Source organism: Trichophyton verrucosum (genome assembly GCF_000151505.1).
Source record: "Trichophyton verrucosum HKI 0517 chromosome Unknown contig00082_1.f1.exp, whole genome shotgun sequence".
NCBI lineage: Eukaryota > Fungi > Ascomycota > Eurotiomycetes > Onygenales > Arthrodermataceae > Trichophyton > Trichophyton verrucosum.
Window position 1 is genome coordinate 99441 of NW_003315587.1, and position 27703 is coordinate 127143.

The 27703-nt window shown below is 49.4% G+C and overlaps 10 protein-coding genes across 10 annotated transcripts; 4 read left to right on the forward strand and 6 right to left on the reverse strand.

The window, feature by feature from the left end:
• Window positions 1-345: 345 nt before the first annotated feature.
• TRV_00833 (uncharacterized protein) lies at window positions 346-1908 on the forward strand (the record flags this gene model as incomplete). The annotated part of the gene is made up of 5 exons (XM_003024982.1): window positions 346-480; window positions 675-855; window positions 972-1229; window positions 1330-1471; window positions 1566-1908. The coding sequence occupies 5 exons, from the start codon at window positions 346-348 to the stop codon at window positions 1906-1908; spliced, it is 1059 nt and encodes a 352-aa protein (XP_003025028.1).
• A 946-nt stretch (window positions 1909-2854) lies between these two features.
• On the forward strand, window positions 2855-4559 carry TRV_00834 (DnaJ domain protein; the record flags this gene model as incomplete). Its single annotated transcript, XM_003024983.1, has 4 exons — window positions 2855-2960; window positions 3022-3065; window positions 3154-4347; window positions 4416-4559. The coding sequence occupies 4 exons, from the start codon at window positions 2855-2857 to the stop codon at window positions 4557-4559; spliced, it is 1488 nt and encodes a 495-aa protein (XP_003025029.1).
• An 884-nt stretch (window positions 4560-5443) lies between these two features.
• Window positions 5444-7609, reverse strand: TRV_00835 (uncharacterized protein; the record flags this gene model as incomplete). The annotated part of the gene is made up of 1 exon (XM_003024984.1): window positions 5444-7609. The coding sequence occupies one exon, from the start codon at window positions 7607-7609 to the stop codon at window positions 5444-5446; it is 2166 nt and encodes a 721-aa protein (XP_003025030.1).
• A 225-nt stretch (window positions 7610-7834) lies between these two features.
• Window positions 7835-9724, reverse strand: TRV_00836 (uncharacterized protein; the record flags this gene model as incomplete). The annotated part of the gene is made up of 2 exons (XM_003024985.1): window positions 7835-9496; window positions 9569-9724. The coding sequence occupies 2 exons, from the start codon at window positions 9722-9724 to the stop codon at window positions 7835-7837; spliced, it is 1818 nt and encodes a 605-aa protein (XP_003025031.1).
• A 707-nt stretch (window positions 9725-10431) lies between these two features.
• On the forward strand, window positions 10432-12498 carry TRV_00837 (DNA damage response protein RcaA; the record flags this gene model as incomplete). Its single annotated transcript, XM_003024986.1, has 4 exons — window positions 10432-10436; window positions 10534-10653; window positions 10714-11725; window positions 11779-12498. 4 exons carry the CDS (start codon window positions 10432-10434, stop codon window positions 12496-12498), a joined length of 1857 nt encoding a protein of 618 aa, XP_003025032.1.
• A 599-nt stretch (window positions 12499-13097) lies between these two features.
• On the forward strand, window positions 13098-13900 carry TRV_00838 (acetyltransferase, GNAT family; the record flags this gene model as incomplete). Its single annotated transcript, XM_003024987.1, has 2 exons — window positions 13098-13542; window positions 13599-13900. The coding sequence occupies 2 exons, from the start codon at window positions 13098-13100 to the stop codon at window positions 13898-13900; spliced, it is 747 nt and encodes a 248-aa protein (XP_003025033.1).
• Window positions 13901-14079: 179 nt separating this feature from the next.
• Window positions 14080-16067, reverse strand: TRV_00839 (uncharacterized protein; the record flags this gene model as incomplete). The annotated part of the gene is made up of 2 exons (XM_003024988.1): window positions 14080-15483; window positions 15540-16067. 2 exons carry the CDS (start codon window positions 16065-16067, stop codon window positions 14080-14082), a joined length of 1932 nt encoding a protein of 643 aa, XP_003025034.1.
• Window positions 16068-17214: 1147 nt separating this feature from the next.
• Window positions 17215-19350, reverse strand: TRV_00840 (phosphate:H+ symporter; the record flags this gene model as incomplete). The annotated part of the gene is made up of 3 exons (XM_003024989.1): window positions 17215-18721; window positions 18822-18989; window positions 19073-19350. The coding sequence occupies 3 exons, from the start codon at window positions 19348-19350 to the stop codon at window positions 17215-17217; spliced, it is 1953 nt and encodes a 650-aa protein (XP_003025035.1).
• Window positions 19351-22661: 3311 nt separating this feature from the next.
• TRV_00841 (uncharacterized protein) lies at window positions 22662-24254 on the reverse strand (the record flags this gene model as incomplete). The annotated part of the gene is made up of 5 exons (XM_003024990.1): window positions 22662-22819; window positions 22930-23170; window positions 23231-23547; window positions 23604-23950; window positions 24004-24254. 5 exons carry the CDS (start codon window positions 24252-24254, stop codon window positions 22662-22664), a joined length of 1314 nt encoding a protein of 437 aa, XP_003025036.1.
• Window positions 24255-24641: 387 nt separating this feature from the next.
• TRV_00842 (uncharacterized protein) lies at window positions 24642-26388 on the reverse strand (the record flags this gene model as incomplete). The annotated part of the gene is made up of 3 exons (XM_003024991.1): window positions 24642-24806; window positions 24888-26059; window positions 26088-26388. 3 exons carry the CDS (start codon window positions 26386-26388, stop codon window positions 24642-24644), a joined length of 1638 nt encoding a protein of 545 aa, XP_003025037.1.
• Window positions 26389-27703: the final 1315 nt, after the last annotated feature.

Here is a 27703-nt window from a genome sequence, read left to right on the forward strand (position 1 = left end):
CACAGGGCCATCACCGCTGGTCAATGGCATCCCCAGACATAAATAGCACCCTGACAGCCCATCCCAGTCTCTTTTTTTTTTGGCGCTTTTTTATGTCCCTTCGATATCTGCTTGACCGTCGACTTCAAGCTACTTCTACGGGAGGCCCCTTCACGTGACGACCTTTTTTCCGTTCCGACCGCCTCCTCCATCGAAACCCAAGAAAACATCCCACTTTCGGGCCTGTCAAGGATCGCAGAAAGGATAGGCGGCTTTCTTTTCTTCTTTTTTAAGCTTCCTGACAGGTTTGCAGAAAAGCCCAGATACCAGCCCGCGGGGAAGACGTTCGCTTGATTCTGCCTGACGATGCGGTTGAGGACTCTGCCTCGTCTGGAGCTGCCGGCTGCGGCCGACATGCATGTCCACCTCCGTCAGGATGCCATGATGCAGTTAGTTACACCCTACATTCGAAAGGGAGGGGTTGATACTGTCTTTGTGATGGTATGCATGAAATCAATTCTTACGCCGTAATCTCTGCTGTCCTTCGCCTCTCTCTTCTTCATCTTCTTCTCTCTCTCTCTCTCTCTCTTACATGCTTACCTACCTTCCGGGCTGGATACATGATAGCATGATACACGGATATCACTTCGTTCTGGATATATCTGGTTCAACGGCTCTGACTTGTTTAACTATAGCCAAACCTTCAGCCGCCCGTTACAACGGTAGCCCAGGCAGTAGAGTACAGGAACAAACTCCAAGAGATCGAGCCAGATGTCCACTACCTCATGTCCTTGTACCTGCATGACTCCATTACTCCGGACGTGATCAAGGAGGCCGCGGCTGCCGGTATCACTGGCGTCAAGGTCTACCCGCAAGGTAATCTAAAAAAACACACCACAACAGAACAAGCTGATTAGCTAGCTAGTTGGCCGGCTTACCCACACACACACCCTCTTTTAACTCTCTCGTCGTGCTAATTAATCTATTTCTAGGAGTGACTACCAATTCGGCTGCGGGCGTCACTAGTCTGGAAGACTTCTATCCCGTGTTCGAGGCCATGCAGGAGCATGACATGGTACTCAATTTGCACGGTGAAGTGCCGGACGTTGATGTCATGAACGCAGAAGAGGCCTTTCTGCCAACCTTGAAAGGCATCAACGAGAGATTCCCAAAGCTAAGAATAGTACTTGAGCACTGTACCACTTCTGCCGCCGTCGAGACCGTTCGTTCCTGCGGGCCAACGGTTGCCGGTACGCTTACATATACCCCCATTCTATGATATATATATTTATATATATATATATACCCCACGTAATAATATGATTGAGTACTGACGTCAACGTATTATAGCTACCATCACTGCCCATCATCTGTACCTCACAGTAGATGACACCGTTGATCCCTTGGCTTTCTGCAAGCCGATTGCCAAGACTCCCGCAGACCGAGATGCCCTCATCAGGGCCATCTGCAGCGGTGATTCAAAGTTCTTCCTGTAGGTTTCCATTTTATATATACTCACCCTTCACTCCCGCATCCCTAAATCCGGGATCAAGGGCCGAAACGCTAAACAATCCTTTCTTTTATAGAGGCACTGATAGCGCTCCGCATCAGAGATCAGCCAAGGACCAACCAAAGGCAGCAGCTGGTGTTTTCACCCAGCCGTACGCAACACAGTACGTCCTCCTTGCCCTGGAGGACGCCACCGAGCGTGGTATCATACAGGAGTCTGCCGTCACCCAGGAGCGACTAGAAGGGTTCCTTAGCCGGTCCGGCAGACGGTTCTACAAGCTGCCCGAGCCAGAGGCAGGAAAGATCATTCTCGAGAGAAAAGGAGAGACCATAGAAAAGTCAATCAAGAATGAAGATGGTAGTGTGGAAGTTGCCTTGTCAAGAGGCGGAGCCGAGATCTTCTCCCTGCGATGGGCTTAAAAGAAGGGGTTGCCCTCCCTCTCTCATCTTTTTCATATACCAAATTCATACAACACACACCCATACATCTATCTCGCAAGACAGGTTAGATTGTTCTTACAGTTCATGAGCCCAGGGAAATCAGATATCGTCCACTGTTAATCGGTAATACTTCAGCGGAAGGGTTATAATAGACATGACCCCTTCTTTAGATAGGCACTTAACGGGACCTTTTTTTTTTTTTTTTTTTTCTCCTTTTTGGCGTCCCAAGCGAGAGAGGATATCTTGCACCCGAGAAGCTCTTTTCCCTTATTCTCTCTGGTGATACTGCCCCTTAGAATGCTAGATAGCAGGCGATTCTCGCGGCCTTCCTTCCTACGCACGCCGAGGCTGTGATGCCCCACGCCACAGAGGCAGTGACAGGAGACACACGGAAGCACGGAAGTAAAGCAAGTGGCTGTGAGACTGCTCAGCTTGTTCGCAGCTGGCCCGTCCCTTATGCGTAGCCGTTGAACAAAGCAAAGGGCATCTCCTCGTCATCTGTGGCTGTGACTCCTTTGGCCTGGCGTCTGAAGTCCCGTCCTGCTCTCGAAGTTCCAAGTCGGAGATAATAATAAAAAGGGGGGAGAAACAAAATTGCGCCCATAGTTAGAAATCAGCTGTGAAGGAAAAACCTTATTTCGGGTGCTTTCTGGCGACGATGACGATCACATAAAAAAGCAGCGGACCGAGCTTGCTCTTCTTCATCGCTCTCGATTCTCACTTCTGCTATTATTTCACCAGTTCAACGTCGCAGCATAGAGCGCATCCCAGCCAATATAGACCGTCGCTGCTTTTTTCTCTTCTTGATAACCGATACATAGCTGTTGCTGCTGGACTCCGATTTCGCCGGTTGCTGCCTCGCTCAGCTTTGACCTGCCCCTCCTAAGCCTGTCCAGGGGGACTTTGACATCGCCAGCCCGCAAAGATGGTGGTAGATACTACATACTACGACGCCCTGGGAGTGCCTCCCACGGCTACTCTGCTCGAAATCAAGAAGGCCTACAGGAAACTGGCCATTACAACCCATCCAGGTTGGTGCTGACTTGTCCTCCGCTGAGGCATTGCGGTTCACTGCTAACCCCACCGCCATAGACAAGAACCCCGACGACGAGACAGCACATAGCAGATTTCAAGCTGTAATTCTCTCCTCGTTACGCTACCTAGACGGGATACCCCATCATCATTGGCACAATTACTGACTGGTCTCTGGGGAGTTTCTAACAGATCGGAGAAGCCTATCAAGTACTGAGTGATGAGACTCTACGAAAACAGTATGACAAGTTCGGAAAGGACAAGGCGGTTCCTGGTGGTGGCTTTGGTAAGGTGTTCTCCTCCGTCTTGGACTCGGTCATTGAAGGACTAACGAAGATACTCTCTACAGAGGACCCTGCGGAGCTGTTTAGCATGATTTTCGGTGGTGAAGCCTTCGTTGACTGGATAGGCGAGATATCACTGATGAAGGACCTCACCAAGACAATGGACATTACCATGCAACAGATGGAAGAAGACGAAGAACTCGCAAAGGAAACAGACGCCAAACTAAACGTGAAGGACCCGGCGAAGCCGCAGTCTGGCGAGACGACTACAACCGCTGCTCCCGGTGCTACCGTCGCTGAGGACGATGAAGCGAAGAAGGAGGGAACTGCCGGAGCAAGTGAGGCTGCTTCCGGTACCAGCACCCCGCGAAGGAATTGGGGACAGCAGGCAATCATGGATAAATCCGAGGAAGAGGCTAGAATGCAAGCAGAGGGCTTATCACCAGAGGAGAAAGAGCTGCGGAAGAAGGAGAAGAAGAAGGGACTCTCTAAGGAACAGCGGGAACAGCTGGCTGCATTCGAGCTAGAAAGGAAGAAGCAACGTGAAGAACGAGTCAACACCCTTGCGCGCAAACTAGTTGATCGACTCAGCGTTTGGACCGAGACCGACAAGGGCCCTGACGTCACCGCCGCATTCCAGGAAAAGATCAGACTGGAAGTCGAGAACTTGAAGATGGAGTCCTTTGGTCTGGAAATCTTACACGCTATCGGAAGCACATATAACTCCAAGGGAACGTCCTTCCTCAAGTCACAGAAATTCCTCGGCATATCAGGATTCTTCTCGAGACTAAAGGATAAGGGTAACCTGGCCAGGGAGACATGGACTACCATCTCGACCGCGCTAGATGCCCAGATGACCATGGAGGAGATGGCCAAGCTCGAAGAAAAAGGTGGTGAGGACTGGACTGATGAGAAGAAGGCTGAGTATGAGAAGAAAGTCACTGGAAAGATCCTCGCTGCCGCCTGGAGAGGAAGCAAGTTTGAGATCCAGAGTGTCTTGCGTGAAGTCTGCGACCAGATACTGAACGACAAGGCTATCCGTCTTGAGAAGCGGGTAGAGCGCGCCCAGGCTCTGGTTATTATCGGGAAATACTTCCAGCAGGTATGTTCTCCGCAGATATTTCCATGCTGATGTGAAGCCGTTGCATAGCTAACCATTTTACAATACAGGCTGAACGTGATCCCAACGAAGAGGGAGAGTACATGGCCTTCGAAGAGCTTATGGCCGACAGCATGGCGAAGAAAGACGATAAGAAGAAATCAGCTTCAGCAGCAAAACAGTCTACACCAAACCCCAGCAGCACCGAGAAATAATCACTTACATAAAAACCCACCCACTTATGATCTTCCGTTAATTTTTTTTAGAGAGCAACTTATTCACCATTGCTTACTTGCGTGTTTTGTTTGCTTGCTTGATTGTTTGTTCGGCACCTTTGCTTCACACCCTTAACGAGGTTGTTGTTCCTCCTTTTTCATATTCCCCCCTCTCTTACACGCTCGTAAATAGATAATGTGTTCGTTTTCCCTTCCTTTGCCTTTTCTGCTAATTTCTCGGAGATAAAGTACATTCTGACATTGTATGCAAATGGCTGTTAAATTGGTAGCCTATTCATCAGCTCGAAAAGAGTTATGCATTTATGGACGATTTTGTACATATTGGTACAACAAAACTCAATACACAACTTGCCATGAGATTAAGAACGTCAGTTTGGTAAAACTCGTAAGGGAAGCGAGGCACAAATAAGGGGGTATCATACAATGTATAGTGGGAACCGTTCCGGGGGATTAGAAGCAACGCATAGGGGAAATGGATAGGAAGTAAATTGCTGGTCTTCCAGCCTCCGCCATGTTAGCAGCGTGTATGCCAAAAGGATATATGCAAAAGATGTTACCAGCTAGTAACGTGATAGAGAAAGGAAAGGGGTAGTAAATAGGGCAGGTCAAGTTCGGGGGATATCGTGTATATGTGTAAAAAGAACCAGCCAACCAACTCCAGTCGCTTTATAATAGAAGGATCCCCAACCATAAACCAGGCAAGACTATGAGTATTTTAAGGGATAAAAAGGAGTAAGCGCTCTGATAAATGGGAAATGCAATAAACAAGTCATGTAATATATACATCTAGTACATATGACAAATGAAAAAAGTAAGGGTTAGAAGCTGATCATGAACCAAGATATCATATCGGGGGGTGGGTGTTATCGCTCTCCAGTGGACGATGGCAGATCGGTTGAATCTCTATTGGGTATAGAGGGAGGTGATTCGATGGCCTCATGCCCTTCGAACGACGGTATATCCGAGCAAGATATATTCATCGAGGGACTCAGTAAACCTCGGGTATTCTTGAAATAATCGCCATCAAAGTCATCGGGGCCAAGAACACGACCACCGACCTCAACGTCGCTCACATGGACGCTATATTCCAGGGCTTTCTTGGCTTCTGATATGAGATTCTCTGTCCAGCCAACGCAGCGTTTGATGCTCTGATTCATCTTCTGGCTGTCAATAAGTAGCTGTTGATGTCTTTTGAGGTCGAGAAGTAGTCTGCTTTCATCTTTAGCTCGGTGTTTCTCGTCATGTTCTGCCGTACGGCCGGAGCTCATGTTGTCTTCCTCTGAGCTTGACGGGTCGACCTCGTCATCTGTTAGCTCGTCAGCTGAGCAGGCAGGTGACATACGGGAATAGGAATAGCTATCCGTATCGTCTCCATCTGCTTCACTGACTACCGAGAGCCCACCCCCGGAAACAGAACGGCGAGCGGATGTCATCGATAGCCGGCCGGAGCGGCTTAGTCGACGGAAACGACGGAGCTCAGCGTTCTGTTTCCGCATTTCTCGTTCCAGAGCACGGTTTATAGCTAATAGAGACGAGTTACTGATTTCGAGGTCCAGTACTTTTCTTTCTCGCCTGGCATTGGCCGCTAGCTCGTTCATTCTCTGTAGTACGTTCCCGTCATCTTTGGACGGGCTCGGCGCTCGTGGGAGAAGATTATGTGATATTTCCCCTGAGGAAGGCGATCGATTATGTGAAGCTTTCGGGTATGGGTCTATCAAATCACTCGCTGACTGGGATGTACTATCCTGCGAGAGTGTAGGACGGTGGATTAGAGGGCTAGCCAAAAACGAGTGCTTTCGGCCCGCAGTATGTGTCGAGTCGCAGCTGGTGGATTTCATATGGCCGAACCTGCCAGGGTTCTCGGGCGTCTGGTCATTACGGCTGGTGGTATTAGGTATCTGAGGAAATGTTTTTTCTTGTGCCGGCGCGAGTTTCGGGCTAAATATGTGCTGTTCGGTTGCATTGCCCGTGAATTGTTTAACTTGTGGCCCAGAAGGAGACGTTTCCTGGAGTCGAGGAGACACTGGAGATTTTATAGGGGTAGACTGTGCCAGCACCGGCTTCTTGACTGGTGCCTGTTGCTTATAGGAAGGGTCGGCAGCATTTGTAGAGTCTTCGGTACGGCCATCTGCGTAGATAAAAGACTTTGGGGCTAGATGGGGATTCGATTGAGGTTGTGGTTTTGATTCTGTGTCGTATCCTGAAGATGTCGGTGAGCGGGCATCATCTGCGTGGAAGAACTTCGGAGCCCCGACAGAGCTACCACACGACGACGCTGGCCGGTTATTTGGTAGATATCCATAAGGTTCATTGCTCATGCTCTTTGCTCTCGAGACTCTTAGGTTCGAACCGGCGTGTTGCTCTTGGGGAGTGGGCGATGCCTCGTGAGGGTTGCTACCCCTTGAGCTCTTTTGGCTTGCCAGACGGGGAGCCAGATGGCCTGGAGGAGGAGTAGTTGCAGCCGGAGACGGATTCCCATCCTTTCTCGCCTTTCTCTGACCCGATCTTGGTGTTATATTCGTGTTATGGATCGCGGATGGTTTGGGCGTCGAGGCTTCAGGGGTGCGGGTGTGATTCGGGCTCGGAGAGTCAAAATGGGCGAGTTTTCGAGGTAGGTGAGAATTGAAGCCGGCAAGCTTTGGCGTCAACGGGGACTTGGAATTCCTGTAGCCAGAGCCGGCCTGCGGGACAAACGGTTTGCTTGCCATGCTGTTGTTTTGTTTATCTGGCAGAGACATTGTGATCAACGGGGAGATAAACAAAGCGTGCAAGTTGGGCATATCGAAGGGCAAAACGGGGCGACATTCATAATGGCTACACCCAAGAGAACGGGGAGATATCCTAGCCACGCGCTCCAGTTGGTCCTTGGACTCGTCAGTCACCGACAGGGCGGCTCCTCGAGGCCGCTGGTGGTTGTTGTTGTTGTTATTGTTATTGTTGTTGTTGTCGATGGTGCCGGCGTCGTTGTTTGCGGTCAGACGCCCTTTTGCTCGCGGGCCAAAGAAATCTCCCCGTTGTTTTTTCGTCATTGAGCCATAACGCAGGCTAAACGGATCTAGCGCCGAGGCCCACCCAAATATATTCTGCATCATCGTTTCTTTGGCTACGAGAATCAGTGTTATCTACTTGTCGGTCGGGATCCAAATATATAAATTACATCAGGGCTGCCTGGTGGACTGATCCGTTGTTAATATTGTTATTTACTTCTTCCGGGGCCACGGCGGGGCACTGCTAGTAAAAGTGCAATTAAAATACTAGTTGAAAAACGGGCGTTTGCGAGCGCCGGGCTCAAGGGCAGCAGCCTTCCTCTTGTTTACCTGCAGGGACGGACTGTCCTCGGGCCCCAGTGTGCCCCGAACGGCCTCCTTGATGGTCTCCCGCGAGAGGCAATAGTCAACATGCTGGTTGAATTGTGCATGGTCGGGAGGCTGTGGGAACGAGCATATCGGACAGGGCCATTTGTCCAGCTTGACTGTCTTCGGCTCCTCTTGGGCGGCTTGCCGTGTTTTGTGACTTGATTCCAGTTCTTGGCTGAGGCTTTCCAGGCACTCCATGTCATCCATCCGCTCCTGGGAGGCTGCAGCTTCGAATTCCTCCTCCGTTGATGAGATGGCTTCGTTGCTAGCCTCTGATCTAGGGGCTACTGTCTGTCCAGAATCGCTCCTGTTAAAGAAGTTAAACGTGCCCTTCTTAGTGCTGACCAGATTTGCACAACGAAGGCCCATTAGACGGATTTTCATCTGCGGCCGTTCCTTGTGCAATTTCGTCAGCAACGGTAGAGAATATTTGTAGAGATCATCAGCCACCAGGAGCGGTTTGGGAGCCACAGTCTGCCGGGAGAGCACTTCAAATGTGTGAAGCTTTACTTTCAACACCAGAGTACGGCCTTTTGTTTCTGCGGCTCGTAAGTCTTTCTCAAGCGCAGACGCCGTCCACCTCAGTTTCTCCTGCAGTTCGTGGAAATCACTCAAATCTGCGAAGGTGTGTTCTGTTCCAATGCTTTTCCTCGGGAATGTGCCTGCGGGCTGGATTCGGGTTCTCCCGAGACCCAAATAACACTGCATCAGGAAACAGAATGCCTTTTGTCCGAAGAGTTGACTCAGCATACCACGATACTGATAAATGTCACCACATGTTGTTATTCCTATTGCACCGAGTTCACGCTCGAATACTCGACCAACACCGTTTACTTTGCGAACTGGAATTTTGGTCATAAATTCCATGATTGCAGCCCGCTCGCTTGGTACATAGAATTGACCATTCGGTTTATTCCAATTGGATGATATCTTTGCGATTTTGGCATTGGCTGCAATCCCGGCGGACACTGTTACCCCTGTTTGGGCGAAAACTTCACCGCGTAACTGCTGTACAGCCGCCTGAGGGTCAACATTATTAGCTGCACAATATTGGGTAATATTAAGATACGCTTCATCAACACTAGCGCTCTCAAATTCCGGATCATAGTTAGCCAAAATTGCTCGAATCTCTCGGGCCTTTGCGGTGTATTTCTCGTAATTCTGGGGTATGCAGATCAACTCGGGGCACAGCTTCTTGGCCACAAAGCTGGCCATGCCACTCCGACACCCAAACTTTCTAGCATGGTAGTTGCAGGTCGTCAAGACGCCTTTACCGACAGCCATAGGCACATCCCGCAACTCGGGCCGGTCTAGCTCTTCCACAGCAGCAAAGAAAGCATCACAATCAATATGCACGATGGACTGCGACAAATCACGGCGTAACTCAAGGTCCGCGATATATTCATCGGCCAGGCGGATGCTGTGGGACAGGTCTTGTTTCTCCAGTTTTTCCTTGTGTGCTAATATCTTCTGAATCTTTTCTGTTAATAGTTGATCCCGAGCCCTTTCGTGGTTGAAGAATTTCGACCCCTTCGAGGCGTTGTATATAATCTCCGATACCTAACGTGGGATAATAAGTATTGAACACTCCGTTGAATAATAAATATTGGTTTGGGGGTATATTGCACGTACTTTTTGCTGGTCTACCTTATCCTGGCCTGCCTTGGTCAGAGACGGCCCGAGCAGCTGGTATTTCAGGGTGTCATCGTGCTCGCTGCCCTCCGTTGCCTTATCTTCACCATTCGTCTGTATCCCCCCTTTGGCTTTCGATTCCGAATTTGTGGACATTTTTCCATGGCTGTAGCTAGCTTCTGCCACTTCCAAAACATTATTCCAAAGTTGCACCGCCCATGGCGCACTATGCACACCGACTTCCAACTCCTTGACTGGCAAGGAAGAGCGGGAAAGATGGTGACAGAGACGAGAAGACGTCGCTCTTTAAAGTTCAGCCTCAATTTCCGATTGATTATTAATCAATATTTCTGCTTATATCATCAGAGGAATAACTTTAATCCTCATATTAGCACGTGATATCGCGTTTGTCACGCGTTTTCTGATAGATCAAATGCGAAAGCTGCAATTTGATAGATAAGAAGCCGTTTGGCCGTTGAGAGCTGCTCCGAGATCTTCTCGATCGAAATTATTTATCGATGATTGTCACTGAGCTTCCACGAGGCATAAATTATGTGGATACTCTCGTCCGACGGAGATTTCCTACAAGGTTTGACTGGCACCTCATCGGGCGGTTCTTCGATTTTCATTGAACATAGCTAACTTATGACGGCTGTTAGGCAAACGGATATGGCTGAAACCAGGTAAAAAATACTTGTTTGGTCGGGTTCAACAAGACGGCAGTGAGTTCTTGCTATGTCTGAATCTCTTTCGCCTACTGTAGTGCTAATTTACTGTTTCACTGCCAGTAACACATACAATTGATAATCGTACGATATCACGGAAGCACCTTATAATTGAAGTCGGAAAAGTGAAACCGGGAGATGGGGTTCGTTTTTGCAATGTACAGATGATTCTCATTTTCAAAGCTAACTTTTGTTTTGATTTCAGTCACATATACACACAAGATCGAAGTTGATTATTAGCGATGCAGGCTCCAGGTGGGGAACCACTCTCGACGGAACACTTATAACTGGAGAGAGCAAAGAACTTGGCAGCAGAGATGAATATAAACTATCTCTTGGGCGGTATCCTTTCGTCCTCCGGTACGGCGAGAACTCCCTCACTGAAAAGATCATGAGAACACTCTTCTAACTGAGCTGCAGAGTAAAATGGTGTCCCATTGTCCTGAGTTTTTCGTTTCCAACAAAGCAGTTAAAGGCGAAAGATCCACTGGCACACGCTCGTTCACAGCTGGAGGAGCTAGATATAAAGACGGTTATCCCATATGTTGTTGGGAAGACTACCCATGTGGTTCAAAGCAAACGCAACACTGCCAAGGGACTCCAGGCTCTCATAAACGGGTGTTACCTGGTCCAAGACTCTTTTATCGAACGCATAAGATATGCTGCATCCCCCAAAAATGTAGAGCGTGAAGAATCTCTTTCTCCTCTGGAGGAAGATTTTGATAATGCATGGCCGGACCCTACCGAAGACCTCCCTCCCCGCGGAAATGCGCCTACCGAACTACCTGACAGTGCATATAAACCGAATTCAGATCGAATAAACGTATTTGAAGGCTATACTTTCGTCTTTAGTGACAAAAAACGATTTGAGGACCTCCAGGGCCCTATATCAAATGGCCATGGAAAAGCATTGTTTTATGAGGTTGAACCCGGGAAGACAAAGGCCGAGGATGTTGTGGATTTTTTAAACAAAGCTGCGGGTGTTAAGGGACTCGCATGCGAGCAAGATGGCACTGGAGGAGTATTGTTTATGCAGTTCTCCATCAAGGGTCACGAAGAGTGGTCCATTGCCATGGAAAATAAAGTGGCCGAGTTGACAGGTCAACAACCCGTGGAAGCTAGTGATTTCTTAGATGCAATTCTAAGGAACAATGCCTCACAGCTATATCGACGATACGAGAAGCGGGGTGACGTACAATCTACTCCGCCTGCCACAGTTCCAAATACGGATCCGGATCAAATACAAGAGATGTCGTCTGGTCCAAGTACTACTGTCCTCGTTGAGGATAGCCAAAAGGAAGCCCGGGTGCTCAAACGGAATAAATCGAAAGGGTACGTTCCAAAGTTCAAGGATTTTGATGATGGGTTTGACATGGAGTCAATACCCGTTTACCAGCTTGAGGATGATGGCGAGGGAGAAGAAGATGCACCGGTAGGTTTGCCTCTAGAAAAAGGTTGTTTGAGCTATGCTTATTTTTTGGCTAGAATATTATCCCAGACTCGCTACATGAAAGGGTCCCCTCAAGTGTTCCATCTGAAGGGGAAGGAGATGACACCGTAATAAACCTCCTACCAGGAACTGCTGCGATGAAGCAACGAGGAATCAAAAGGCCGCTGGAGACAAAACAGGTAGCACCGCAACCGCAAAAGGCCAAGAAGCCGAAGCTCGATCTGAAAGAAGCTGCCCGGCAGCGGCGTGAAGAAGTCGACGAAGCCGCGACAGCTCGTCGACAAGAGGATGCGATCTCATTCCAGGCCATTGTTGAAGGCATGGACCTTGTGCAGATCCAGAAACTCGTCACCGTGGAGGAAATGGAGGTCAAACCCAGGCAGCCACATCGCAACACCCCTACTGATGAGAGTCGATGGGATGAGAGGTGGAATGGCCGTCAAAACTTCAAGAAATTCCGAAGAAAAGGCAACACCGAAGTAGCTCACCGTCGGCGACCGATCATTGTTCCACTGGAAGAAGCTAAGAAGAAATACTTTGGAATTGGGGACGATTATTGGGGGGCAAGCTCTACACCTCCGGAACGCCAGAGGAGTCCGACCTTATCAAACAATATAGAATCAATGGCCACTTCTTTAGAGGTTCCCCAACCTACAGCCCCCGCCACACGCTCAAGGCCACAGAAGAGGTCGAGGGACGATGAAGAGAGCGATGATGGCCTTCGGTTCCGATTCAGAAGGAAACGCCAGCGATGAGGGTAACATCCCCAATTCAGTCGCGGTGATCGTCGAACACCTGTCTTCTAACCATGCAACCTGAATTCTGATCTGAAATACAACACGAGGCCTACCTGTCACAACAACCATTTGTGAAGAATGGTGCCGACTTACCTGTCGATGTCAGCAATTCTGATGAGTCAACTAGGCAGCAAATTGGCACACGCAACATGTCGGATATCGCATTCGCATTCGCATTGTCGCATAGCTCTCTGCACGCGGGCCATCCCGAACCCAAAGACCAGCGGAATAGGGGAACGAACCCCGCTTAGTCCTGATGAAACTCGTCAAAGATTTGTCAAAGACGCCTTTCCACCGACTCGAGCGAGTCAACCTGTGTAGAACTAGTTGTGGCAGTTGTCTAGTTTAGCCGGTGGATCTCGTATCCATTTTCTCATCCCGACGTCCATACAAATACCAATGACAACCCCAGGCATTTTCACTCCCTTAATGATACCAAACGATCTCTGTATCAAATAAGTCCAACCTAGAGTCGTCTATTATATTCCTATAAAATCCAATTGCACTGCGGCTGTGGCACGAAGAACTCGGCGGAACTACGGCTAAGATATCTCGGAATGACTCTCTCTGTCCACCCCGCAACTGCCGAGGACATCCCTCGAATCCTCGACATTCAATCGACAGCACTCAAGCAAAGTGGCTTTTTCCGCGCTTGTGGTGAAATCAGCAACCCGGGTGGTTTCCAGGACCATGATGAAAAATATCCCGAGCCCATACGACGAGAACTTCAGACAAAGAGACTGATTTATCAGATGGAAAATGACCCCGGGTTCCACCTACTTAAATGTGTCGACGATGATACGGGAGAGATTCTGGCGTTTGCGAAGTGGAATGTCTATGTTGGCGGTCCCGAGGCGCTGAAGAGATGGAGAGAGCAGATGAAGACGGGTGAAGATATGTTTGTTCCTGAGGGAGCAAATGTGGAGGGATATAGATATTGCATGGGCAAGCTCTTTGATAATCGAAAGCTATTCTTCGGCGAAGAAGGGAGGGAGAATTGTGGTATGTGCTACACTCCATACAACATATGCTGGGTTTGCTTCTTCTGACCGATCTAGTTCTCGCATTGCTGGCTACTGACCCTGCACATGAACGACGGGGTGCTGGAACTTTGCTGGTGAACTGGGGCTGCGATCTTGCAGATAAACATGGGGCAGAGACATACCTGGAAGCGTCACAGAGGGGATACCCTGTTTATGAACGACGTGGGTTTGAGGTTATTCCGACAACTGAAAAACAATCAGCAAAGTTACATTTTGACGCCAGCAAGTATACTGGTAGAGGTCTAGGGGAGGGAGGCCAGGGTGATTGGGCAAGACTCACCATCATGGTGCGCAAGCCTAGGCCTACCAAGGAGTAAATATTTTGACTCCCAAAGATAGTTAAAACTCATTATAAGTTAAATTCATTTCTTCCGATAGACAAATATTGCTTTGGTATATTACAACGTTCCGTTATATAAGGGTATCAATCTGAGCACGTCCAACTTCATGTTGCCTAAACCACCAACGCCCTTGTAACAATTGAATTTCCGAAAATTTAGCCTGCCTGGTAGATGGCTGGACCGGCAACAACATGTGAATCTATTAGACTCAGATTGAAAGGGGTCAGGTACAAATCCTCGTCTGTAATTGCAATGAAAACCGTTCCATTCACTGCTGGATCTCCCGCAAAAGTCGCAAAGTCCGGCTGCACCGTTGTACCGGTGAACATCTTACTAGTAGGGCTGGTTCCATTTGAAGAACCTCCTCCTCCACCGCCACCACTGCTTGGTGAGCCAGTGCTGTTAGAGGAGCCTCCGTTACCAGTAGGCTTTGCCATGGCCATTGTGTCTGTCCTAATTGACGAAGTATCGATAGCACTCACGGAAGGCTCAAGTGTAGTCGAGGAGCTCGTGGTGTTACCACCGCCAGAGCTGCCTCCATTACCTCCATTTTCCATAACTTCCAGAGGGGTATAGGTAACATTCAACTGAGTTATCCAAGCTACAAATGCAGGTTCCTTTGCCTGGGTGTTCGTGATGTAGCTATTATTCGGACCGACGGGCCGGCCGGCTGATTCCCATTGAAGGAGGATCTTGCGGCCTGGCTCACTCAACGGTTTAGTCCGGTTGGATGTGATCCCTGGCCTGCATTCTGTGCTGAGGCCACCACCACCACTGCTTCCACTACTGCTTCCACTTCCGCCAGTTCCGGATGGCTTTGCCCCGCCGCTGCCGGTAGTATTAGCGGCTGCAACATGCTCGTACTGACGGTCATAGCGGCCACGAGGCGCCTTTCCAGTCCTGCCAGAGCTAGTGCCATTGCTAGACGAAGAGCCCAAGCACGATTCATCCAATGGAATGGCAGTAGAATTTACTACTCCAAGCCCGCCGCCTGTAGTTTCATTCTTGCCCGAACCCCCCTTTCTGGCTGCGTTTGGCCCGTCAATAATTTGCAAGGCTGGAAAGTTCCTCCATACAAGTCTTGCATCGTCAGGACACAAGCTGATGAATGGTGCCACCAAGGTCCAACCCCATGATTGGGGGATACCTGTCTCAAACCATACAGGCATGGGCTGCAGGGCCTCGAACTGGCGGAATATCATGTGCTGGCGTGCAGTAGTCGCAACAAGCTGGAGGACTAACATTGCAGTTTCACGAGAGTCCAGGTGTGGGAGGAAGTTATATACCGTAGACTCTGCGACGGCCGTTACCTTTTGACTAAAGTCAAGGAACTCGTACGCTGTTTTAAAGGGGAAGTTATGAGTGCATGGTCCAGGAGCCGATTCACCGAGGATGTTGCTAAGGAGCGTGACATGGCCTTGAGATTGGTTTGCCATGAGAGCAATAGAATTATAATCCGACTGGGTTAAACCCAGGGCCTGGAAGTCCTTGGGTTTGAACTGGGAAGCGCCGGTTTGGAAGAGGTCGTATATCATCCATTCCAAATGCAGAGCTAGGGCCTAGATAGGGAGTCAGCCTTGCATTAACTGTTGAGAAAAAAATGCGTGGAACGTACAATTGACTGATAGTCGTAATCACTTCGCACGTTATAAACCGGTGCGGTCCCGTTGGTCCCCAACCCACCGGCAGGAAAGTATGGTGCCGGCTGTGCACCATGCAGCTCACCATCAGATGGATAACTCGTCGCATTCGTTGGCGCAGGCTTACCAGACAGCGCAGTTCCAAGTACTTTAGATGCCGTAAGTGCTCCGGTAACACTTGCAAAGCCCGTAAATGGTCCATGGCTTTCGAATGAAGCGCTGCGCACTGGTGGCGTAGCAGGGACCACGATATCACTCGCATACGTGAGCGATGGACCTCCAGCACTGCCCGTGCTACCAGTTGCGCTTTCACTGGCACCCCCTCCTCCTCCTCCTCCGCTCCCATTGGAAGGAGTGCTGGAAGGGATAGAGCTAGGCTGGGAGCTGGAGCTCGCTGGGCGACTGCTGGAACTCGGTGGTGTACTTTGCACCGAAGTAGATTGCGAAACAACCAGAGGAAGGAAACAGATGGATACAAACCCGGAGAACGCCTTTATCTTCATTGTAACGACCTGGAGGGGAATATATTTGTTGGGTATTGAATTCTCCTTATGTTAAAACTTGGGCAATAAGGAAGATGATGAAGGGAATAAAATCTTTCATCTATCATACTAATTGAGCCATGAGACATGAGACGGGGGATGGCACAGCATCACCGGACCATGACGCAATGGTATTATTCTTCTGCTAATAGAAGGGCAAAGAACGCAGTCAGCAACGGTGATTAGTGGGATGACCCGACATGGAGGGTTATATCAGCTAAAGAGCGAAAGGGCCAACTCAATTGGATGGGAGGCATTTGCCATCAAGAAGTTTGAGTTGGAAAATGCTGAAGGATGGCAATTTGCACCTGGCCAAAACGTTGTCAATATGCCAGATATAGATTTTTTTCCTTGTCAGCGTCAGGAGTAACCAACTGATTTAGTTACGACATAGGTAGTTAACTAAGGAGCCACTCGCCGGCTTTAACACGGGCCGGAGTGGACACCAATACCAGCAAGTTGACGCTATATTGGACAGAAAGCCGGACTGTATTTGTAAATTCCATTACATTCTCCTCTATGAGGACGAGGTGGCCAGATTCATACACCTGGAGTCATTCCTCTGGGGTATTTGGGACGTTAACATGGCTGAAATCAGGCAAGGGGTATGTGTGCTTCGGGTGAATTGTAACCTTCCTAAAGTATACTGGGCTAGGAGATGAAGATGATTAGTTAACTAGAACGAGGGCTATGTCAATATATAGGAGTTTTGCTATTTTTGCATCTCTTGCCAATGTCAACAAAATATAAGCTTTGGTGATCAAAGTTAACCTTAAAGTTAAAAACGGATAAACTTTTAAGCCCCGCGCAGAAGGTGCCAATAATATCAGAACTAAGATGGTATGATGCTAAGAGATATGTACAGCATGAGATCGCTCCTCAAACGATGGAATAAACATGGCTGAGCGCGAATCAAGGGCAAACGTTATATGAAAAAGGGCATTTAGGAGAGGTATCTAGGGTGATGTAAAAGAACAGAGCCAAGAAGTATGACAAGACATGCGTAACATCGATGACGACAGATTAAATGTAATAGATGTGAGAAAAAGAGGGTAACGGTATATCCATCCATATATCCTCAGTAGATATATAAGAAATGTGGTCTTTTTTAATCCTGATGAGGGTGTTGCTCAACAACGTCGTCACTGCTGTTGTCGTGAGCTGGAGGAAGCTGGTCGCTCATCGGAACGTTCTTTTCCCGGCCCAAAATCATCGGACTTGTGCGCTCGAAGTACTTGTGTACGTCATGGTGAACTGGCTCGTAGTCGTGGTGGTCGTCATCACCAAAGCCGCTCTTCTCATCGGCCTTGCGTGCCTGAGCAGCAGCCCACTCCTCTCGCATCTCAGCGACTTTCTGTTTATAGTCGGCTTCGGGGTCGTAGTATTTGCCTACACCCGTCCATCGCTCGTAGACAGAGAGATGCTTAGGGTGGACAGCAGCACCGTGGTACTCAGATTCTCTACCCTGGCGGATGTAGAACCATCGTCGTTCTTGCTCCTTGAGGTCGAGACCGGTGGTGTCAGGGAGGAAGAGGTAGGTGAGGATGACACCGGCGAGACCGAACCAGGGGACGACGTGGAATTTTTGCGTTGTGCTGATGTAGTTGTACATCACGGCTGCGGTAAGAGCGCCAAGCTTTCCAATAGCCGCTGCGAAACCGTGGGCGGTGGCACGGATAGGAGTGGGGAAGACCTCGGCGGCTACAAGGAAGGTGACCGAGTTGGGGCCGAACTGGTTGAAGAAGGATGACAGGAAGTACATGGCCTGGAACTCCTTGATGTGCTCCGGGGTGGTATAGTATTCGAAGTGGAAGGCAGGGATGATGAAGAAGACGAAATCCATCAGGAATCCAATGATCTGCATCCACTTGCGGCCATAGAGCTTGTTGTCGATCAGGAAAGAAGCAAGATAGTATCCGCAGAGGGAGACTCCAACGTTAAGCAAGTTATACAGCCATCCGGGCATGACGGAAGTGGTGTGTGGGGAAATGACACTGATGAACTCGGACTGGAAGAGCTTGTTGCCGTAGAAGAAGACGTCGTTGGCGAACCATGTACCTGCGGTAGCAAGTAGGCGGAAACCGAAGTGCTTGAAGGTAAGGCGCAGGGAATCTGTGTCGTAGCCGGTGACGCGGGACTTGGCCTTTGCGATTGCCAGCTGTTTGCTTGCCGCGCGCATCTTGTAGTATCTGTAGTAGACGAGCCAGAGGGTTCCAACAGCAGGGATGGCAAAGGAGACACGGTAGGTCCACTGGGCAGAGAGGGTCGAGTATGGTGGGTTTCCGCTGCCGTGGTGGAAGATGAGCAGCAGAAGAATGAGGAGGGCCTGGTTGAAGAACTGGCCCCATCCCTGCATCAAAAAGGCAGACGTAACCTTGCGGCCACGGTGGAGACGATCTTCCTTGGTCGAGATTTTGCCTGATCCGACTGCGTTCTCCATTCCAGATGTGGCTGTCATGGGGTATTCGCCGCCGACACCAATGCCGTAGAAGAAGAGAGACCAGACGTAGCAGATGACCCAGCCGTTCTGGGTGACACCCCAGGCAGCAGTAAGCATGATGAGACCGAGCAACATGATGACTGCATCTTGAATCAGACCCCAACGACGACCAATCCTTGTTACTGTTAGTTTATGGATTTTTATTTATTTATTTTTTTTTTTTTTTTTGTATATTTATTTGTGGTGTGAGAAAGGGATGAAAGGGTTATGCTTACCAATCACCGAGAATACCAACCAATATCTGACCAACGATGATACCGCAGATTTCCAGGTATTCAACAGCAGCAAGCCAGGTAGGATCACAAGTCTTTTCGTGTTTCCAGCAGTCAGGGAACGCTTTTTGGAACAGAGGTTTAATATTTCCAATTGAAAAGAGCACATATCTACCACCTGTTAGAGAAAAGCCATTTTCCAAAGGCTAAAAAAAAAGAAGAAAAAGAAAAAGAAAAAGAAAGACAAAACTCACCCTTCCAAACCGAGACCAGCACCAGGCAAGACCATGTTCTTGAAGTAGAAACTAACAGGAGACAGGGGGTCGTTCTTGAACATCTCCCAAAACGAAGCAGCCTCCTTCTTGGACTCCTCCATATCGACCGAGGTGACGAACTGGATCTTCTTCATGAGCGGCAGATCGGCCCAGTAGACGCCCTCTGGCGTGTACGAGTCGTCCGGGCGGATAAAGGCATCAAAGGCCTCTTTCTCATGGAGCCGCATGTCGACCAGCGGGTCGTGGGTGCCCGTCATGTCAGGCCCATGGGGGGCCCTGGGACCAAAATCGGCCATCTAGAGTATATAATCGGGGGATATAGATCGCGTGTCGCTGTGACGCCGTTCGCCTAGGGAGTGGATATCAGCACTCAGTGCATGAAGAAGCAAGGGACAGCAGCTTTTGGACGAAGCTTGACGGTGCTTGTGGATGCTTGGTCGAGCGTTTCAGCGGCCGTGAGAGGGTGTGGAGGACGAGAAGAAGCGAGCCAAGGGAGTCGTCCCGTCTGGGCAGCGCTTCTGTCTTATAAGCGTCTGCTGGGGGGTCGACAGGGCAGAGCGCACGAGGGAAGGCTGACAGCGCTGACTGGTGGTGTCGGATACGCGGGCGACAAGGCAGAGACAGGATGCGACGGGCTTACCGGGGATCTTCTTGCTTAGGGACTCGCGGGGCCAGCTGGAGCAACTGCTGCTCGGAGTAACTAGTGGCGGCGGCAAGGCGGACTCTGCGCGTCTTGAACCTGGCCCAGGCGGACGAAACGTCGAACAAAGGGAGAGCAGCGTCGACGAGCGGGAGGGAAGCAGAGAAGAACAGAAAGAAGAGAAGGGATGCGGTCGACTTTTGTATCTCGGCCGGAGGTTCCAGCGGCTCCATCGCAGCTTTTTTCTCTTCTATTATTATGGGGTTCCCCTTCTCCCTTGCCTGCCCGGGGGGGCCCAACGAGAAAATTCTCTGTCCTGGCGACTGTTTGGGCCAAGGCGGTGGCCACCCGGACAGGGCAAACCCTGGGAGATCCGAAAAGGAAAAGGGAAAAGTCAGCCAAAAACCCACCCGGCGGGCGGCGGCGAAGGCGAGAGAGAGCGAGATTTGATTTTGGGGGAGTCGTTGGTCAGGGCTGGCCAGTCAGCGTCGAGGAGGGTCGCACGTGGGTCACGTGATGTTAAAGAAAGATAAAGTTAAAGCGGGATGACTAAGATGCTTGGTATGCAAGTGCCAAGTGCCAAGGCGCTAGTGGGGATGCGGAAGGAGGTCGCATGTCGAGTTGCCGAAAGAAGGACAGCAGGAGGAGAAGAAGATGGCAGATAGTAGATAGGCAGACAGGCAGATAGTAGTCGGGACCATAGGATGAGGGCGGACTCGGACAGCAAGAATGGTGATGGTGTCACTCCGGACGGCGCCCTGCTGGGTGAGGCGTCTATCATGCATTGGCTCCGGGAGGAAGCATATGAACCTACAAAGTATATTCTTAAGTTAACTACTTACTCAAAAAGGTGGGACAGTGGAGTCTCACGGACGGCTGTAGCCATCCTCATCTCGAGCTGAGGCACGCGACCTCCCTCCATTCATATACATACATAATAATAAGAGATTAAGGCCAAGTACTAAATTCTTATCCACTTACGGAGACGGAGCATAAATATGCATATATACATCTGTAAGCGAGGGGTTGGAGAACCGGAGTAAAAAGGCACACATTCACCACAAGTCAGCCTTTGCCAGAAAGGCGTATTCCTGCCCCGTTCCGGGCACTTCCAGACCAGCCTGCCTTGCCAGCTCCTGTACGATGCTCACGGCTCCCTTGATCCGTGCACCGGATGCTCCCATGTTCCGGCTGCCAAAGAAGTGTCTGCCTTGGTTAGTGTGTACTACGCTAGGGGGGGTTGAAAAGAATTGGGTAGAAGACGCACCCCTTAGCCTGCGGTGCGACATCGTCCGCCAGACAGCAGACAAACTCCATCAGCACCGTCTCCATTGCATTGACAACTCGAGTCTCGGCCATAAGCTCCCCGTACACACTAGCAAGGGCATAGTAGCTCAGGTCCCCGCCCGAGCTGCGAGACATGCTGTCCAGTATCTTGCCAGTGTGGCCGGCGTACAGACGGGAGAAAAACGCAGTCCCCCGCTCCAGCTTCGTTTTCCCATCGACCGGACTTCGCAACGAGCTGTCCTCGGAGAGAAGTCGGTGGGTCGAGGGTGTGTGCCGGGCCAGGGACTCATGCAGTGATGAGAGAGCGTTGATTCCCTAAAGTATCGATATGAGTCGCTTGCATGTTAGCTTGCATAAACACAATGTCACTTCTGTCCAGGGATTGGCTGGGAGGGGGAGCTTTGAATTTATTTTTTTTACCCGTGGAAACCCGACTAGCACGCTAGCCTTCAAACAACTCTCCCTTATCCGTCGTGCAATCAGTGCTTTCTCCTCTTCAGTTGATGACCTCCGAGTAGACACGATATGTTCCCACAGCGCACCCACTGCCCATTCCTGATGAAACGCCATCAGCGCTGCGGCCACGACAATGTACCATACCGCTTCCCCCTCAGGCCCATCGTGCGGCAGAAGCTTCGATAACGCGGAGAAATTAATACTGGGGTTCTTGGAAGAAGTGCCGGTGACAGCCTGGCTATATGCCCGGCTCTGATGCTGTTGGCCAGGAGAGATGTGCTCTGTTAGCGCCCGCAGGCGTCTCGCGGAAGCATCCCTATTATTATTGTCACCCATGTTGATCCTTCTGTCTGCGCCAAATAACTGCGGTTGTGACTGGTTATGCGTGATGCAGCGGCTATATGTCAGAAATCTCCCGTAGCGTAGCCCCGTGAACGTGCCGAGGCATGAACCACCAATAAGCGGGGAACCGACGGACAGAGACGAAGAATTTTCCGCTCTCCAAGGTACCGCTGAAAGTGTCGGTTGGTAGGCGGGCCGTAGATTAAGCTTGAGCTTGAGCGTACGGACCGGCCGGGTGGATGCCATTCGCAGTGAGATAGATCTCCCAGCTAGACTATACTATCTCCGGCAGATATTTGGACGAGAACAAACGAACGGACAACGAGCGAATTCCCGATCCAACTTAGCGGGGTGTGGAAACATGGAATGGTGGGGAGGGAGAAAACATATGATATATAAATTAACGAAGCAAAAGAAGAGAGAGACTAAACGTATATAGGTCGGGCGTGGATGGGGTTCCCCCGACTAACTTTGCATCTGCTGTGGTTCGTCTTTCGGAGTTGCAGTTTTTGTTTATCGCAAGTTCGAGCTCGCTATCTCCGAGCGCTAGTTAGTAAGCTGGGTTATGTAATCAACTCTAGACAATTTCCACCAATGATCATATTGGACCTTTTTTACTCCATCCATTGCTTCCAACTACTCTCTTATATACAGACTTCCATTACCAGTTACAGTACATTTCTATATATATTCTTCTATCTAACACCAACTACCGTTCCATTAACCGCTAATTGGGAACTTTACATTCACAAGTACAGGAGGGAGTAGGGCAACTGTTATGGAAAGTTAAGATAGAGAACCTGCTCGCTTTAGTTGTCGCAATAAAATGGCACAGGCGATATCTCAGATACCTCCTCTGTTGATCGACTCGTCACTAAGCCACGGATCTTCCACAAGCTCCTTTGCTGTCTTCCTATTCTCGGGTAGCCACTGTAGCATTTTCCTTGCAAATGTTAAAAACTGCATCTTTTGCGCTCCTTCAAGACAGGTAACCGTATCATCTAGGTTAATTCCGGAAGGTATGGCCTCTTTGTTCCGAAACTCCCCTAACATCCACCACACCAGTTAGAAAATTTGGCCCGAGTATCATGGATAGAAAAGGCTACCTTACCATTATCGTCAAAGAATGGTCCACCATACCATTCAGAAGCCGTGTTACACATCTCTCCCGCGGCATTCTGAGCAGCTGGCGCCCACTTCCACTCCATACCATCTCTCTCGCGCTCTACCATTGCCTTTGGAGGTGGACCCAGAAGGGCAATCATCTCTGCCAGATGAGCTTCGGGGCGATAATTTCCCTGATCATCAAGCGGTGAAGTAAAGAGATCCCGAGACTCGAGCATATTCCACATCTAGTATCTGCCATTAGTCAGGTGTTCAGTGGTAAATGATAATCAAAAAAGGGCAACTACCAGCAGCCCAAGATTCCAAATATCCGCGCTATATGTCCAGCCAGCACCTAGAATAACTTCAGGAGCTCGGTACTGGTCAGGCTGGATTGGGTGCCTGTTCAGCAATGATGGGTCTTTTTGGTAGTGGGACAGGCCAAAATCTGTTATTTTAGGCAAGATATAGTATGATCTCACGGGCCCAAAGTCATTGTGTGAGAGGTAGACGGTATTCCCGTTATTTGATTTACGGGGCATAGGATTCTGTGCTTGCAATTGAGCAAAGTCTTCCAGCACCGATGGTTCTTCAAAACTGACGAGAATGTTTTCAACCTTCAAGTCTATAAATAATATTAGCAAATCGTTGCCGTCTCTCGTGTCAACTGCAGAGACTGACCTGTGTGGATAACATTGCATTCTGTATGGAGGTAGTCTAGTCCCTTCAGAAGAAGTTTTATATAACCCTTTAAAAGGCCGAGGTGAAATCTTTTATTCCGGAGGCGAGATTGGAATAGCCATAGAGGCTCTCTCATGGGTTCGTATGCTAAACACACATGCATCCCGTTGGGACCTTTTTCCTCAAACTGCTCGACAAAAGTTCGAAGGTAATTGCGTCCACCATGGCGGCCACCCATGCTGCCAATGTGACGTTCAATATTGAACTCATGCGCAGCTTGTTCTGCATCATTGAAGTCATTATTGCCAACCTTCAATGCTAGATAGCGCTCGCTCTGCCAGTTCCGTCTAGTATTTCTAGTCAATATAGCTCCAATATAGCGGTTAGAGATTTAACTTACCGCCGGAGGTCTCTCACAAGCCAGACAGTGGAGCAACCACCCCAGCCCAGTTTTGCGAGTGCCTCGAACCGATGATTGAAAACGTAGCCTGGTTTAACAGGGAAATAGTGACTGGCTTGATAGTCAGGTACTATCTCTTCTTCAATTAAGGTATCTGGAGATAGCTCAGCGCCCTTCCCGCAAAATATCGTCGGTTGCTTGCGGCCGAGCAAGGACCTGGTCCAAAGTCCCTGTAAAGCACGTTTGACCATCTTTGTATGCACGGTGGTTGAGCGCTTTAAATCAGCCCTTACAATTGAACATGATCGTTGGCCAACAATTTTCCCGTGGTACGAATAAAATACTCCATACTATCCATGCATGCAGCCTTTAACTAGCCCCTTACGCGCCCCCTTCCCTGCTAGTGTGGTTTAAAAACACCATGCTTTGAACATCACAGCTTCAAGCCCAATTAATCATGATAACCACTCCGTACATTTTTCTGCTGGTATATGTAACTTAAAAATGATCCCCAACTCGCGTGTGTATGGGTCTCTAATAGACATAATCTTTGGGCATTATTTACAAGATATATGAGATATAAAACCACCGTCGGTGGTAACCTCCGAACATTGAGATAAAAATAAGCGCAGCCATAATCACTCAAGATCTGGCCAGTACTTCTTCACAATCATCTTCTTATTTACCTTGCCCATAGCGTTTCTCTCGATGCTGTCAACCAGTTTCAGGACACTTGGGATTTTATACGCTGCCATCTCTGACTTCAGTTTTGTACGGAGGCTTTGAAGCTCTAGTTTTGCGGTCTGAACATTTAATTAGTAATGGTCTAATACCTGACATAATGTCCTTTAGAGTGGAAAAAGGGCATTGGAGGGGATACTTACTCCTTCTCTCTGCTTAACAACGGCAGCAACTCGTTGGCCCCATTCCTCATCAGCAATTCCCACGACGGCAACCTCCTGAACTTCTTCTAATGCCAGCATCTTTCTTTCAACTTCCAGTGCGGATATCTTATATCCGCCGCTTTTGATCAGGTCCACTGAGGCTCGGCCTTGGATGTAGTACGCACCAGCTGCGTCTCGCCTTGCCACATCCCCCGTTTTAAACCAGCCATCGCTGGTAAATTCGGAAGCCGTTGCTTCAGGCCGCCGCCAGTATTCAAGGAATACGTTTTCACCCTTAATTTCAATCATACCGTCCTCATCGTATGAAGTAACAGGTATCGGAGTCCCAGTTTCCCGGTGTGTTAGACGAACTTGTACGCCAGGGAGGGGCCAGCCAACACTCCCTTCAATACGCCGCGAAACGTCAAGGCCACAGCTCAGTCCCATGCCAATTTCAGTCATTCCGTACCGTTCAAGCAAGGTTTGCCCGGTGATTTCCAAAAATTTAGTCTTAATTGGCGTGGGCAGGGCTGCAGAGCCGCTGACTACTAGCCTCAATGCGCCAGCACCAGACCTAGCTGCTGCTTCAGAATCGGTGGATCTGATATGAGCATCAAAATAGTCGACTAGCCGCGAATACACTGTTGGGACGGCCATGAACATTGTTGATGAGCCAGGATTGCTCCACCTATCCCAAACAATCTGAGGATCAAACTTGGCATACATTTCGACTGTTCCACCGCTAAGTAGGGTCGCTGTAAGGCCGTTGATGATACCGTGAATATGATGGAGAGGAAGGACGTGGATTAGGTGATCGGATGGGGAATATTTCCATGCCTGGATAAGGGATGTTGCTTGGAATGTTATGGTCTTGTGTGTCGTGACACAGCCCTTAGGGTTTGCTGTTGTGCCAGAGGTATAGATCATTAGAGCTCTTCGTGACAGCGCAAAAGCCGGATGGAGATTGTGTATAGAGGTACAGCTTCTGCTTTCAGTGATGGGTGAGAGCTCCATGAAGCAGGTTTTGGATGACTTGTCTAGCAAAGCGGGCTTCAAGTGTTGGAACGAGCTATGAAGCACCACTAAGGATGGATCTGAGTCCGAGATAGTATATAAAAGCTCCTTCGGTGGATGAGATGTGCCTGTATCCCAGTTAGTATGATAGGTCTTTGCTAGTCACTGAGAGAAAGTTGAACTTACATAACGGCACACAGACACCGCCGGCCGCCCATACAGCCCACTGGCAAACCACATAATCATAGCCAGCCGGTACAAGGAACGCTATCCTCCTCTCTTCCAGATCTTGAACTTTCACCTGAGCCAAAATGCGCCTCTTTAATGCGGCTACATCATTGAGTAGCTGGCGATAGGTAAAACTCAGGTCCTTCGTTTTATCGATTATCGCGATCTTCCCGGGATCCGTAGACGCCCATTTCTGCGCCTCCAGAAACAACGGGAGGGACGGGAGCGACGGAGATAGTGGAAGCGCGGCGGTGGTCATATTATCATTCCGTGTGCGGATAAAGTGAATGGTTATCGGGAGGGAGAGGGCGGCCACTGCACAGAGAAGTGGAATCCAGCTTGGTTGGCGATTAAGCGGACTTGAAGCCGCGGTCATATTGGGCTTATGGTATATATAAATGCTCTATCTTCCCATCCAAAGTCGGCGACCTAGTCACAGGACGTTGTTAGCTCCAGGAATCATTCAATTGAACCTCGCAGCCTTATCCATATCCGCCCCGCGACATAGTGTTGTGGTTAGATACCTTGATAGTCCGATAGGGCATCAATGCCACAATCAATGCGCCCAGCACCGCTCACCAAGCCACAGCTGCGGTTATTATCGTCTACAGCGCTTGCGCGGACTGCAAGCAGGGTCAACCGTGAAGCTGAGCAGGGCGAATTAATGAAGTGAAACCAGCGATGGGTCGCTCGAAGGAACGCGAAGCCCCCTAAAATTATCGATCACGTGTTTGAGGCTGCCCCTGCCAAAAGCCGAGCGAAAAAAACAAAAGGCGACAGGGACGAGCAGCGGGCGGCTTTTGCGACGAACTAAGAAGAGTCAAGCAAGGGCTTGTGATAATCTTAACTTGACCGTCACTTTTGGTGTGGATGCTTGGTCTCTGCCTATCGTTATCTACAGGCTATCACAGTACTCCGTACTCCGTAGGTCCTTTCTTCCAGTCCAACTATATATATCAAGTAAGAAGTGATCGATACATGCTAGCTAGTCGTCAAAAAGTTTTAATATGATGCAAGAGGTGTCTTCGGCTCGCCCTCGGGAGCTTGTTGTCGGAATTTTTTGTATTCATCTCCTGTCTCCTCGCCTCGACTCGATTATAGTTCCCTACACAGTATATACATTTCAGGCGGTTTGGGGTTTCCCGGCTTTTATATTTAGCCAGAGTACTCCGTAGCAAAGCTGAACAAGCAAGCTCTTGTCGAATGGAGCTGTTATATCCGTATCCATTGTTGATTTGGCCTATCTTTTGACTTCTCTCTGTAAGCGTTGTCTCCCCTGCTCAACGTTTAAAACTTGCCGCATTTAGTCGAGAGTATGATGTAGTATCCATGTGCATTTAGGTATGTTTGATTTGCCGCTGACAGGCCTTCGAAGATCCATGTCTATATCTTGGGTGTAAGTTAGAAATCCTTCAGCAGCTACACGCTGTTGAAAATATGCCAAGTCTTGGTAGTTACCTGCTGTCTGTCTCTGATAATCACTTCGCGTTCTAGAATCCCCCTTCTAGAGCACGCCACATTGCTTCTGAACCTGTTATATAACACTCCAACTTCCCTTCATCTCTTCCAGATTT